This window comes from Lethenteron reissneri, chromosome 29, assembly GCF_015708825.2.
Source record: "Lethenteron reissneri isolate LAM-NWPU_2019-01 chromosome 29, ASM1570882v1, whole genome shotgun sequence".
In the NCBI taxonomy this organism is placed as follows: Eukaryota; Metazoa; Chordata; class Hyperoartia; order Petromyzontiformes; family Petromyzontidae; genus Lethenteron; species Lethenteron reissneri.
This window is the reverse complement of record NC_083807.1, coordinates 722,159-737,716: the sequence shown is the minus strand read 5'-3', so window position 1 is coordinate 737,716 and position 15,558 is coordinate 722,159. Positions and strand designations below refer to the sequence as shown.

Sequence of the window (15,558 nt, the reverse complement as noted above, 5' to 3'; positions counted from 1 at the left end):
TAAAAGGTGAATCAGAGCATTGTTGATAGCCTAATGACACACTTAATGACTTACAGCCTCAGGGAGGGTTGAGCCGACACACATTGCAACTTTGAAAGCAGCAATGTGACTCCTCTCTTTGTAGACTGTGTTGCTTGTATTAGAAAATATAAATGTAATTCATACAAGAGCAGAGTTGAAGGAAAATCCTCATGCTGCAACGGCATGCCGGTAAAAGTAAGGGGAATGTGTAACATCACCAGGGTATGTATGCAAGCAAACACCCCCTATTATTTATCCAGCAAACTTTTTTAGAACCTCAGGAACTTTTGTTGACAGGAGGGTCCTGCCTCAGGGATGTTTAGCCGATTCCTTAACGAGCGCTTTGTGTAAATACTCATTAAAAAATTGTTTTAAATTCCACCGTGTTTTTCATCACAACTTCCAAATGTGCGGTCCACTGGTTCCGTCAAGTATAAAGATCACTCTGCAAATGCCGGCCGTCACAATCGCCGATTGTGCTGCTCCACCGAGCGTGTGGTGGCGTCGCGGGGCCAGAGCAACGTGAAAGCGGCTCTGTTCGGAGCTCGGGCTGCGCACGCAGTCGTGCCGCCTTCCCCAGCACCAGCCCAGCCATGCAAACGCTCACCCAATTGTCATTGGATTTGGCAACACGTGTTTTTTTTATGCACCGCTGTGTTTCAACTTGTTTTGTGTCTTTGTTTCTCCTGTGGATCTCCGGAGCGTCTGCAGAACAGACGGCTGTTGTGTGTGGGTACGTGTTTTCTTCACACAGTGAACACAGCCTCTACAGCCTCCCCACCACCCCATAGGATCATTATCACATAGCATCACCGCATAGCACCACCATGCAACAGACCACCCCCACACAGCCCAGCACCACCACACACCCCAGATCTACCATGCAGCATACCACCAACAACATACAGTTCCACAACACAGCACCACATAGCACACCATTTAAACAACTTGTGTCTACATCCGCATCACGGCCAATCAGAATGTACCAATTCCTGAGGAATTTCAGAACCTTAAAATGCCTAACGTTCTGCAAGCCACTTTGAGACTGAGCGCACATTCTCACAACGTCCACACTCAAACCTACGGCTCAGTGCAGAGCAACCTGGGACAATGCCAACGTCCCGAATGAACACTTAATTGCCAGTCCCACAGAAAAACCGAACCACATTAATCTTTCCCACAAGCAATGGTCTGTGCTGAACCACATCAGAAAATCACACGACAGATTTGGATATCTTTTAGACTGGTCTCAAGCCATGTACTAGAAAGTAACTGCCCTGCTCGCTTCAAACTTTTGCTGGCAGCATTTCAGATATTCACTTGGCTACTCCTGAAGCCGCCCACTGGATCACTCACCAACTTCGACATGAATATACACAAGTTGCTGATCGACTCCAAAAACGTTCGAAGATCACCATTCACAAGCCACCAAGTAACACCACCACACAGCCAGGCACCACTGACATACAGCACCGCCCACACCATACCACCACATAGCCGGGTACCACCAACATTACGCCACTAACAGTACAGTAGCTGAATACATAGCAAGTCACACAACTCCCTCTCCCTGTCTCCCCATGTCAGCCAGTCTTCTTAGCTCACATATCAAGCGATATGTGCATTGGGTAACAGACACAGCAGGGACCCCTGCTTGGGAGCTGCTGATCTGTCAGACACACGACTCTGCCATCGATTAAACAATCCAGACAGCTCTCGTCTTCTAGAAACATATGCCGTGTCCTAAGCTGTCAAAAATACAAGTTAAGGTTCGTTATGACAAGAAAATACCAAATAATTAGGGTCAGGAATACTGCTATCGCATTCTCTTGATTAGCACGGTTGGCTACGTACAGTGCGAAAGAAGTTCAACAACATACATGCATACATAGGTGGCTGGATGGCTGAAATGTCAGAGTATTGAGTTAACATGCCTGAGATCTTGGATTTCAATGCAGGAAGTTGCTTGTGATTAAAACGGGTCCACTAATGTCGTGAGTTGATGGTGTCAGCCTGGCCACCAATCATTGCACGCAAAATAATTATCGTATTGAATTTGGTTATGCATTCAATCTGAATAAATGTCAGGTCTGAGAATTTTTTAAAAATGTTAGCTTGGCTGTCATGCGACAAACATTACTTTCAAAGGTAGAGTGAGTGAGAAAGTGGACAAAAATTAAGTGGACTAATGGTCACTTATAGGAATTTCAGACATAACTTTGTGGTATCTGCTTCAGTGGGCCATTTTCTAGCACTATTATGTGCACTGATCTTGAGAGATCCAAGCAGTCATGGATGACATCACTAAAGTACTATAATGACGTGCCTGACAATAATGTTCAAAAGCATTATTTCCAAGAAAGCTTTAAAGGTAAGACAACCTAGGACACACAGCATTAGAGATAGTCAGTTTTTTGGGCTGCATTTTCTTTAAAACACTGAAAGCTACAAGGGTTACACCGCAGCTGCACCATCTGTGCATGGGATAACAACAAATAATTACAAGACAAGATCAGAGCACAGTCCTCCACAGAGGCTCCCAGCCACAGGACACTCGTCAGCGCGTGTCAGCAGGTGATTGCCACAATCGTTAAATGTGAATGTGGGCGCCGTGCTGAGAAGGAATTAGAGCTTCACGCCACGGGCACGACGCCCGCCGCCCCTTTGATTAGTAACACGGAGAGTGGCACTTCCAGCCGTGCCAGCATCTCACCGAGCCCACCACTGGACTCATCTCAGATATTTCTTGACAAACATTTATAGGGAAGTGCAGGCCATGAACGATGATGACTGTGGCGTTTACACAACAAACACTTCAAACAGCATATGACCAAATCAGCCGTAATGCACCCGATAATGTTAGCTCTCACCAGCTAAACAGCCTGAATAGTGCTTGGATGGGTGGCTGGCCACCATACACAAACGAGCTGTAAGGCTATGTTGCCAGTAGTGCAGTCAAATATGTTGTTGTACTTTACTGCTACTCGCCTCTCACATGTCTTACGTTCCCAGCCTTCACCAACCCCCACTAACCAGCGTGGTGAGACTTGGCCAAATAACTCCCACGACTCACACAGCGTGAGAAATCCTTCATCTCAAAGTGGATTGACAAAAGAGCTGTATATGTGCAACAAACCTCAAGTCAGAGGTACACAAGGGGAAAGTGGGCAGTGAGTCTGCTGCACAATGAATGAGCCAAACACAAACCGAGCTCTATCCTGGTTATACCAAATGTTAACGTACGTACAGTACATTATGTATGTATGACTGACCTCGACCTTACGGTGCATTGGGAAACCCAGCTGAACTTAAACGAACAAAGCATGTGACTCGTGAGCAACTCCCACCACAGCAAACAAGACAGCGCAGCCCTGGAACGTGCCGGGTGGCACGAGGTGAGTCTGGTTGAGCGAATATTTCAGCACGCTATGTAAATATACAAAACAAAAAATGTCCACGCAGGACGGTCTCTGTTGTCTGCAATTGCAGGAGGCAAAACTGCTTCCCACTTCAGCGGGCAGTTGCCCCATACTCTGCTCTCTGTGTGGCACAGACAGCTACTACCATACGCAAAACAAAGGATCTTAACTGCGGCCCTCAACCCAACCTCTGTGTAGTTCGCAACGCCAGCCAGTCTCCTTCAATTCCAAGTGAACCAAGCAATGATAGCACCACAAACAGCTACAGAGGCAGAAGTAGAAAACATGCAAGGGAAGGCTTTGTGAAGCCACATTAATACACAACTTGGCACCCATCTTCCCACATCTCTGGGAGTGGCCGCAGATCTGCGAGATACAACCAACCACATTGGGGTTTGCACTGTCACTCAATGATCTACTCATACAAATCTCGACTGAAAACTATATTATTTTAAACTGCTTATTTGTGTTTAGTTTGTTGTCCGTCCTCCGCACCTCCGATTAGCACGGTTGGCTACGTATGGTGCGAAAGAAGTTCAACATACATACAAATGCCTGGGAAGCTTACGGGAAATCTTCCTATTTCTGTGAAACGCATGACGAGAGGAGGGCGAGTACATAGAGCATGTTTGAATAGCCATGTCCTGCTTAGAGCGGTCAGGCGTGTGAACCAACAGTCACATGCACGTCTTGCTGCGTGCGTTAGCCGGTTCATTAGCTGGTGCATGCACACCGTAAGGCTAGAAAATCACACTCACTGTACACATTACCGGCCAATGTGCATACGTATGCCCAGCACAATCATAATGCTAAAAACTAATGCTAACTTGGACTGAATAAGAAACCAGCGATTACTTCAAATTGTTTGTAACCACTGCAGCAGTAAGTAATGCAACTAAAAACACGATTCAGGGCAAATTATAGAAAGAGATGTGCACGTTGAATAAAACGCTATAACGCACAGCCCAGCGCTGCCAGCCTCTACATATTTAACTCCTTCGAGGGTTCAATTTCACATCCAGAAGTTGGGGAGAAAATGAGTCAGATTGGGCTTTTCCGGAAAGGTCACGATGGGTGTGGCCAGTGCGGGCAATGGCATGAATGCACATGGAGGCTGCAAAAGGAAATCCAGGCACCACCGCACACATCAGCCCCACCTGCCCAACCTTACCTCACCAGCACACCTGGAAATCCTGACGATGCGACCAGAGGATTTTTTTTTGTAAATAGGGCTTTCTAAAAATAACACATTTGATCGTGAGCAACAACGGTGCAACCCAGCGAAGAATGTTTTTCCTTCCTGAAGAGTTATCAGTGGAACAGGTGGCTCGCTGCTGACCTCAAGTGAGACTGCTACGGGTACACAGCCCTGCATACCTCACCGCTAAAGCGTGAAGTGCGGTTTCACTTTTCGAGAATGCTGCAGTCGGCTTCCCACACGGCCCTTCCAGCCACACGCTCACCCGACAAGACAGTGCGTGTACTGCATGGTTGCTGCTCATTATTTTATTTACCTGTTTACCTGGAACTTGTAAATACACTACTGGATGAAGGCCTCTCCCACGCCATGTCTATAAGGGGGTTATTTTCCCATACTTCATCCCACTGGGTAGTGTAGCATGAACAGCAGGGGAGTGCCTTGACCCAGTTTAGATATCACTTACTGACGTTAGCATTGGCAGGGGATTGAACTCGACTAACTGCGTTCACAGCGCAATGTACTAACCAGGCCCTACAGCCTTAACTCAGTAACTAAGCAGCCACCCCTGGTCTACCATGATTACCACTTAACAATACTCCTTTTCCACTGGCAAATCCAAGCCGTGCAAGTGACATGCTGAGCCAGGCTGTCACAAGTCAGGAGATTCAGGTAATTCTTCCATTGCAGATGCCCACCGTTAACATCACACACAATGTGCGATGTCGAGACGCATGCAAATGGCAATGTCACACGCGATGAACGCGTATTTAACCCCGCACCTGGCCCTGCTTGGCCCAAGGTAGATTCAGATGTCTTGTGGCCAACTTATCATGGTTTGGTTACAGCTCGGCAAGGCAAAAAGCCAGCGGAAATCAACCCATACCGTGAGGACCCGCACTGGCTCAACTCAGAAGTGCCAGTGGAATTAGGGTATAAGTGGACACCGCTGGGCTTGTGACTTCCAGACAATTACACAGATGGACAAACCTGATGATCGCGGCCAGAACACTCACCAGCAGCCCCTCGGCGTTTACTTCTGAGCGGGGGTCCTTGACCATCCCTTCCAGGCGGCCAAACCGCACATCCATGGGTTCCACCGTCGACATGACTGCGGGCCCAGGCCTGTTTATTGTGTTGGCACACTGGGCGACACAACCAAACATGGGGAGACACCCATACACATATCAACACAGATATACAAACAGCCATAACCAACATAGGGATATACAGCACACAGACACACACGAGGCACTGCAATACTTAGATATTGTATAGAGAAACAAGAACATGATATCCATGCAGATGTACCACATCCATATACAATACACACAGAAACATAAAACAGTGATATGCACACATAGAACACCTCATACGGTTCGACACAAACAGGCACGGCAGAAATGCAGAGATGCAGAGAGACACACGGGGGCACAATGCACAGACGTACACGGAGCAAAAGGGACACACGCAGTCAGTCACGCACTTCGACATAACCAGAGAGATGCAGGTAGACAAAGACGGAGACAGCCCACACCCAATCTCAGAGACAGAAACATTGCCAGACAAGGCTACAGAAACACAGACATAAACATACAGAGAGAGATAGCTAGACCCACACATAAACAGGCACCACTGTACACACACCCATAGACGCTGATACAAAGACACGTATACAGACATGAGACATGGACACACACACAGGCGTTATATACAGAGGTACACACATAGACAAAGAGACATAGATTAATAGACGCGCACACACAGCGGCACATTCAGTTAGCACATGGCCCAGACACACAAGCCGGCCACTCACACACAAACTAGGAGACAGACGGGCCCACAGGTAGGCCGGTGATGATGTTGAAGGTGATGAGGCCATCATTATTATACCATTGATGAGTTACTAAAACGAGGTTGACCATAAGAGTGGTCATGAAGAGTGTTACCGTGAAGAGCGGTGGTCATGATGAAAGTCCCCATGACCATCGTGAGGCCTGTGACGACACTGATCACTGTTCAGATAACTGACGATGACCACGGTGACAATGGCGAAAGTGATGTTCAACGTGTGAGCATTATGAAGTTATCCACCACGACGATGTTACTGTATAACCATGACGGCGATGATGACGGTGGGGATGGTGGTGACCACAGCAATCGTGACAATGTCCGCTGCCACACCTCGCCGGCCGCCTTATTCCGTCATCTCTGCTGCTGCTGCTGCCGAGGCTGTGGTTGTCGATACAGCTGCGATTGTCGATGTAGCTGTTCCCAAGAGGCTGTCGATGTAAGCTGCTGCAGCAGCAGCTGTCCCTGTTGCAGGAGTGGTCGCTGTATCCGGAGCTACAGCTGTAGCAGTTCCTGTAGCCCTCCTCCTCCTCGGCTGTAGTTGTATGTGGGTATGGTTGCGTGGGTATAGTTGTATGTGTAGGTGTATGTGTAGTTGTGTGTGTGGTTGTATGTGGGTATGGTTGTATGTGTATGTGTAGTTGTGTATCTGTAGCTGTGTGTAGCTAAGGCTGTAGTGTCGACTGGAGCTGTAGCTCTCCCCGAAGCTGTAACAGTGTAGCTGTGTGTTGCGGTTTGTAACTTTGTGTAGCTGTAGCTGTGTGTAGCTGTAGTGTGTATGTGTGTAGCTGTGTGTAGCTGTATCTGTGTGTAGCTGTATCTGTGTGTAGCTGTAGTTGTGTGTCGCTGTAGTTGTGTGTAGTTGTGTGTAGTTGTGTGTATGTGTGTAGCTGTAGTTGTGTGTATGTGTGTAGCTGTAGTTGTGTGTATCTGTGTAGCTGTAGCTGTAGTTGTGTCGCTGTAGTTGTGTGTAGTTGTAGCTGTGTGTAGCTGTAGCTGAGTGTAGTTGTGTGTAGCTGTGTGTTTGTAGTTGTGTAGCTGTAGTTGTGTGTAGCTGTCGCCTGTATCGTGAACTCTCGCAGTCAGCGGTCGGGCCGCCCACTCGCTAACAAACTACAACCAAACAACGACAGCCACAACTGCAGCACAGCAACTACAGCACAGCAACTACAGCCACAACTCCCACGGCAACTCACGACAGCTCCCACACGAGGAGGAGGAGAGGAGACGAGGCTCCCCTGACGAGTGGATGTCAAACAATGACGGTGATGGTGTTGACGAGGAGGCTCAAGGTGATGCTGTTGAGAAGGACGATGGTGGTGTTGTTGTTGGTGAGTGACGATGAGGAGGAGGAGGAGGGTGATGAAGACGAGGCTCAGGAGAAGGTGGAGAGGCTTCACGCCGCGGGAGGCGGGAGGCGGCGGCGCGGGGAGGGAGGCGACATTTTGACAAGATGGCGGCCGAAGCCCAGGGTGCCCCGCGCGGCCCTGCCCTTCCATCCCCCCAGCCCTGCCCTTCCATCCCCCCAACCCTGCCCTTCCATCCCCCAGCCCTGCCCTTCCATCCCCCCAGCCCTGCCCTTCCATCCCCCCAACCCTGCCCTTCCATCCCCCAGCCCTGCCCTTCCATCCCCCCAGCCCTGCCCTTCCATCCCACCAGCCCTGCCCTTCCATCCCACCAGCCCTGCCCTTCCATCCCCCAGCCCTGCCCTTCCATCCCACCAGCCCTGCCCTTCCATCCCCCAAGCCCTGCCCTTCCATCCCCCCAGCCCTGCCCTTCATCCCCCAACCCTGCCCTTCCATCCCCCCGCCCTGCCCTTCCATCCCCCAGCCCTGCCCTTCCATCCCCCCAGCCCTGCCCTTCCATCCCCCAGCCCTGCCCTTCCATCCCACCAGCCCTGCCCTTCCATCCCCCCAGCCCTGCCCTTCCATCCCCCCAGCCCTGCCCTTCCATCCCCCAGCCCTGCCCTTCCATCCCCCCAGCCCTGCCCTTCCATCCCACCAGCCCTGCCCTTCCATCCCACCAGCCCTGCCCTTCCATCCCCCCAGCCCTGCCCTTCCATCCCCCAGCCCTGCCCTTCCATCCCTGCCCTTCCATCCCCCCAGCCCTGCCCTTCCATCCCCCAGCCCTGCCCTTCCATCCCCCAGCCCTGCCCTTCCATCCCCCAGCCCTGCCCTTCCATCCCCCAGCCCTGCCCTTCCATCCCCCAGCCCTGCCCTTCCATCCCACCAGCCCTGCCCTTCATCCCACCAGCCCTGCCCTTCCATCCCCCAGCCCTGCCCTTCCATCCCACCAGCCCTGCCCTTCCATCCCCCAGCCCTGCCCTTCCATCCCACCAGCCCTGCCCTTCCATCCCACCAGCCCTGCCCTTCCATCCCCCCAGCCCTGCCCTTCCATCCCACCAGCCCTGCCCTTCCATCCCACCAGCCCTGCCCTTCCATCCCACCAGCCCTGCCCTTCCATCCCCCAGCCCTGCCCTTCCATCCCCCCAGCCCTGCCCTTCCATCCCACCAGCCCTGCCCTTCCATCCCACCAGCCCTGCCCTTCCATCCCCCCAGCCCTGCCCTTCCATCCCCCCAGCCCTGCCCTTCCATCCCACCAGCCCTGCCCTTCCATCTCCCCAGCCCTGCCCTTCCATCCCCCCAGCCCTGCCCTTCCATCCCCCCAGCCCTGCCCTTCCATCCCCCCAGCCCTGCCCTTCCATTCCCCCCAACCCTGCCCTTCCATCCCCCCAACCCTGCCCTTCCATCCCCCAGCCCTGCCCTTCCATCCCACCAGCCCTGCCCTTCCATCCCCCCAGCCCTGCCCTTCCATCCCACCAGCCCTGCCCTTCCATCCCCCAGCCCTGTCCTTCCATCCCCCCAGCCCTGCCCTTCCATCTCCCCAACCCTGCCCTTCCATCCCTTCAGCCCTGCCCTTCCATCTCCCCAGCCCTGCCCTTCCATCCCCCAGCCCTGCCCTTCCATCCCACCAGCCCTGCCCTTCCATCCCCCCAACCCTGCCCTTCCATCCCACCAGCCCTGCCCTTCCATCCCCCCAACCCTGCCCTTCCATCCCCCCAGCCCTGCCCTTCCATCCCCCCAGCCCTGCCCTTCCATCCCCCAGCCCTGCCCTTCCATCCCCCCAGCCCTGCCCTTCCATCCCACCAGCCCTGCCCTTCCATCCCCCCAACCCTGCCCTTCCATCTCCCCAGCCCTGCCCTTCCATCCCCCAGCCCTGTCCTTCCATCCCCCCAACCCTGCCCTTCCATCCCCCCAGCCCTGCCCTTCCATCCCCCCACCCCCGCCCTTCCATTCCCCCCAACCCTGCCCTTCCATTCCCCCCAACCCTGCCCTTCCATCCCCCAGCCCTGTCCTTCCATCCCCCAAACCCTGCCCTTCCATCCCCCCAGCCCTGCCCTTCCATTCCCCCCAACCCTGCCCTTCCATCCCCCCAGCCCTGCCCTTCCATCTCCCCAGCCCTGTCCTTCCATCCCCCAAACCCTGCCCTTCCATCCCCCCAGCCCTGCCCTTCCATCCCCCCAACCCTGCCCTTCCATCCCCCCAGCCCTGCCCTTCCATCTCCCCAGCCCTGTCCTTCCATCCCCCAAACCCTGCCCTTCCATCCCCCCAGCCCTGCCCTTCCATCCCCCCAACCCTGCCCTTCCATCCCCCCAGCCCTGCCCTTCCATCCCCCAGCCCTGCCCTTCCATCTCCCCAGCCCTGCCCTTCCATCCCCCCAGCCCTGCCCTTCCATCCCCCCAGCCCTGCCTTTTAATCCCCTCAACTATGCCCTTCCATCCCATCAGCCCTGCCCTTCCCTCAGCCATGCCCTTCCTCCCCCTCAAAAATGCCATTGCAATTCCATCAGCCCTGCCCTACCATCCCCTCAGCCCTTCCATTACCTCAGCCATGCCCTTCTATCCCTGTAGCCCTGCCCTTCCATCCCTCAGCCCTGCTCTTCCAATTCCCTCAGCCCTGTCCTTCCATCCCCTCAACCATATCCCTTCCATCCCCTCAGCCCTGCCCTTCCATACCCTAAACCCTGCCCTTCCATCCTCTCAGCCCTGCCCTTGCATCCCCTCAACCATGCCCTTCCATTTCCCACCCCTGTCCTTCCATCCCCCACCCCTGTCCTTCCATCCCCGCCCTTCCATTCCCTCAGCCATGCCCTTCCATCCCCTCAACGATGCCCTTCCAATTCGCTCAGCCCTGCCCTTCCACCCCCTTAATCCTGCCCTTCCATACCCTCAACCATGCCCTTCCAATTTCCTCAGCCCTGCCCTTCCATCCCCCAGCTCTGCCCTTCCATCCCCTCAATGCTGCCCTTCCATTCCCTCAGACATGCCCTTGTATTCCAGCAGCCATACCCTGCCACCCCCTCACATGCCCTTCCATTCCCTTAACCGTGCCCTTACATTCCCACAGATGTGCCCTACATTGGGCTTCTTCCAGGTTCTCTGGTTTTCTCCCAGAGCTTCACGTGTATAATTAAATATATAAAGGCACCTGCAATTGAGATCACACAAAGCGGCAACTCCGCCCCCGGCTGCGAAGACTTGGCAAAATACCCTCTTGGAAAAGAGGCATGAGACTGAGGAGTTCACGGGATGAACCAGGGTCGTAGTAATAATCCCACCAGTGGAGACCGCATGCTTTCACATTACTTGCACTGCATTATTAATACTATATATTGAGCATCTACTCACACACTCCGCAAAACTCCTTCCGCGTACACAGTCCCACACGAGCAGAGATTTCGCTTTTCAATGTTTATTCCCGCTGTGCATATTCAAAAGTAAAGTCCTCACTTTGAGGCGGTGCTCATTCCCCGTTGACATCCTCTCAGCCAGTGGTGGAATTCCACATTCCTCTGACGGGAGCAAGTATAACCACAGGACAACCATAGCAGACGGAAGCTTGTGTTGCCTCTGAAACGTCGTGATTTTATTGTTTTTATTTTTTATTAATTTTAATTTCATTTTTTTACCGACGTGACTTTACCAGTCACGAAAGCTTCAAATATAGAAACAACCATAGAAACCCATTGCTGACTTCCCGACAACATGATATCCGTGTTAACGACCCAGGAGAGACGACGGTTTGAGTCGTCCCCACAACCAGGATCGAACTCGCACACTTCCGATGGCGAGCCCCTCGTTCTCCCGTTGAGTAAACCTGGCCTATCTATGCATTGCCTAGACGTGTACTCGATACTGCACTGTTTGTGAATGTCATGTTTGGTCTGCGATCAATCCCGTACCGAGTAGCTGCCAGCAGGGGGCACAGCAGGATCACGTCGGCTCTGGGTTGCTCTGATTGCACGTGGGACTAGCAATCTGTTCATTGTTGCAGCATTGCTATAAAGTTGCTATAAAGAACGGACATTGCCCGAAAAGGCGCCTTTGAAAGTGTACATATTTTTCTCCTCCATAGGGCAGTGTTATTGAGGCATTTGTTGAGTGATTTTTTTGTTTGTGCTTAGGAAACAACTGCTTCATCAGCCGACTACACGAGCATTGCTGTCGTGGCGGCACGTGGCATTGCCAAAGTGAAGGTACAATCCCAGGCAGGGACCTGCACCAATGACTATGGGATAGCAACAGCTCCCACCCCCCTGAGCCCTCAACCACTCGCCACCCCCATCCCCCCCGGGGGGGTGAGACCAGGGTCAGGGCTCACCCCTCCCTCCTCGCCCCGCCCCTCAACCCGCTGTGATTCACTTTAATCACTGCCGCCATCCCCCCACCCCTTCCACGACTCGCCCCCTCGCCGCCCGGGGCTGGAGCGGCGCGTTTTACACACAGCCAGGTGCGTGGCCCTCATTTGCGTGTGAATGGATCTGTGGGAGTCCCTGTGGGAGCCCCTGTGCGCCCTTAAACACACGGTGCCTGGCAGCGTTGGTCTGGAAAGCCGGTATGGGCTGACGGACCAGAAAATATCTGTGTGCGTGTGTGAGTTTGTGGGGAGCGGTTGTGTAGCGGTTAACAGACTTCTCTCCCATATAGCCTTAACAGACTGCTCCTGCAGTCTGTTAAGGTGACACGGGGGGGGGGGGGGTCTTTGTGTGTGATTCTACTCAGGCCAGGTGGCTCAGCGGAGCACGAGGGGCTGGGAATCCGAGGGTTGCGAATAAAAAATATAATTACTTGGGCGGTTGACTGCTCATCGTCTCGCGGAGATCTATCAAATTAAAACATCGCGCTTGGTGTGTAACTCAAAAGTGGTTGTTCTATGGCTAAACGCGCTCTACCCATCGTCGTCACGATCCATGGTGTCCATTTCGTTATTTGTTTCCACTTTCCTCTGTCTTGTGCCATTATGCTCAAAGTCGTCGTCAAGTCATGCTCTGTTAGGTCTTCCTCTGTTTACGCTTCCTTCAATTCTTCTGAACGACTAAATGGATGTGGAATTTCCACCACTGGCTCGGGGTGTAAACGGGAGACGAACGCCACATCGATGCACATTCGAAGCGGGACTTCACGGAAGTGCTCCACACCAGCGCATCGTACGTCGCGGGTGGCCCATTGTGTTGACGCGGGCCCCATCATTGATATGAAGTGCCAATAATGCCTGTCAACCCAGCAGCATTATGTTAACCCGCCTGTACGCTGATGAGACCCAAAAGATCTCCACTGGTCCAGAATAATAATAAAAAATATGTTTAAATTTTTTTTGAGGAGGGTTCTGCTAGGTTTTCATATGATGTTATATTTTTTATTCCAATTAAGTATTATGCTGGTAATTAGGAAAATTTGGACTGTGAGGCCGGTACACAATGGCATACTCTTGCGAACGACGTCACGGAATCTTGAACGTCCACTGCACAGCACGCGGCGCGTAGTTTTCAGTGAACACCCGCAGGATTAATCGGGGCGGCCGCTGGGCAATGTCGGTCTGGAGAGCTGGTCGGCTGATAGACCGGGAGACACCACCGCGTGTATCTGCGTGTTGGTACGAGACGGGGGCACTGCGGACAGCGGAGCCACTTTGGCGGGCGCGGTCATCACGGGTGGATTCCCACATGGAGCGTGGACATGACTTGGATGGGTGACCACCACTCCGCACAGAGTGCTCCATGATGGGTAACAGGCGCTATGCTCCTCACACGTCTGTGCTCCACGCCTTCACCAACCAACGTACTGACCAGCGTACTGACCAGCGTGGTGAAGTATGGTCAGGTAACCACCGCATCCGTCACGGCGTGGGGAGTGCCCTCATGCAGCAGTGGGTTAAGTCGGGCCGTGCATTTAGCCCCTTCACCCCAATCGGACGACCCCTGCAGTGCCGCTGACGTCCACAAGGCGGCGCCGCAGCTATTCCGCTCCTCCACAAACCTCGAGGTACGGAGCGTGAATGTTACCGGCCGCCTCCAAACTGCCTGCAATATTAATGGCGGTGTTGTGAGGTTTGCTGTGGTGTGCGAGCTCTGGGGCGGTGTGTGAGTGACGGTGCGGTGTGTGAGTTGTGGTGCGGGGTGTGAGTTGTGGTGCGGTGTGTGAGTTGTGGGGTGATGTCGGGGCTGAGGTGTGGCTATCGTCATCAGGTCACCATGACCTCACCAGTTCATCCGGGGAGACGGGCTCGTGCCAAAGCCCAGTCTGGGGCCAAGTTTGTCAAGAATTCACAACTTGCAACTCGAGCCAATCACCTCGTGCCTCCAGATGTCTCCCTACACACCCACACGAACTCCTATACACACACATATCGCCCTCTACACCCATGCCCCCTATATATAGCCTTTACAGACTTTTGGGGCAAGTGCTGTTAGCGAGCACCTATAAGGGACCGTCCATAAATGGCGTAACGCACCTGGGGGGGGGGGTCAGATGTGTGACGAGGGGGGGGGGTGAGAAATGTGACGTCACATCAAAATGCGCAACTTTAAATAAATATACGTTTTAAGAAATGTTTTCTCCTACAACATCAGAGTGCAGCGGCACATTAAATACGCACTACAATGACAATAGTTTAAAGCAGGGGTCCTCAAACTTTTTAAACAGGGGGCCAGTTCACTGTCCCTCAGACCGTTGGAGGGCCGGACTATAGTTAAAAAAAACTATGAACAAATTCCTATGCACACTGCATATATCTCATTTTGAAGTGAAGAAACAAAACGGGAAAAATACAATATTTAAAATGAAGAACAAGTAAAGTTAAATCAACAAACTTGCCAGTATTTCAATGGGAACTATGGGCCTGCTTTTGGCTAATGAGATGGTCAATGTCCGGTTCCATATTTGTCACTGCTAGTCGTAACAAGTGATGCAAGTGTGCATCCGGTAGTCTAGATCTGTTTGGAGATTTCAAATGTTTCATTCTGGAAAAAGTCTGTTCACAGACATAAGTGCTGCCAAAGATGGTTGCCATTTTGAGTGCATGGTTCCTGAGATGAGGATATGTCTCAGAGGGGAGAGATGCATAAAAATTATGAAGGCTGCTTGACTTGAATGCGTCTTTCAGAGAGTCACAATTCTGCAGTTCAGCCAGTTCCATTTGGTAAATTGTATCCACATTTTCAATGTCAATAGAAAATGGGTTACGAAAAAGCTGTATGTCCTGTTCATGGAGATGAAGCTCTTTAAATCTAAATTGGAACTCCTTTTGCAATTTTTACAGTGAATCCACACATGTTTTGTTTGGGAATGCAACCAATGGTTTTTCCGCTAATAGATTTTGAGTTGTGGGGAGATGGCAGAAGTTTTCCTCCTTCACTTGTTTGATGAGGAGGCCTAATTATACTTCAAATGCTTTGACATGTGATTGCATATCACAGATGAGCTTCCCCTTTCCTTGAAGTTGCACATTGAAACTGTTGAGTAGCTCTGTTACATCTGTCAGAAAGGCAAGGTGCCATTTCCATTCTGCATCATTGAGCTCTGGTACTTATTTGTTTTTTGAAAGCAGAAAAGCTGTAATCTGTGGAAGTAAGTCATAGAAACGTTTCAAAACTCTCCCTCGACTCAGCCAACGGACTTCTGTGTGGTACAGAACATCTTCATAGTCAACATTTAGCTCAGACAGAAATTCCTAAAATTGTCTGTGGTTTAGTGCATGAGCTCTAATGAAGTTAACACAAGATACCACAATT

The 15,558-nt window shown here is 52.1% G+C and overlaps 1 protein-coding gene across 3 annotated transcripts in view; it reads right to left on the bottom strand.

Moving 5' to 3' along the window:
- The window catches only part of LOC133349111 (rho-associated protein kinase 2-like), a 41,701-nt gene extending 33,765 nt beyond the window's left edge, over positions 1-7,936 (bottom strand). For all 3 annotated transcript variants that reach the window (XM_061562304.1, XM_061562302.1, XM_061562303.1), the window contains exons 1-2: positions 6,823-7,936; positions 5,655-5,783 (exon numbers count right to left, since the gene is read on the bottom strand). In XM_061562304.1, coding sequence (XP_061418288.1) covers positions 5,655-5,747 — 93 coding nt within the window. In that variant the 5' untranslated portion in view covers positions 5,748-5,783; positions 6,823-7,936. The remainder of the gene's footprint in view (positions 1-5,654; positions 5,784-6,822) is intronic.
- Between the last annotated feature and the right edge of the window lie 7,622 nt (positions 7,937-15,558).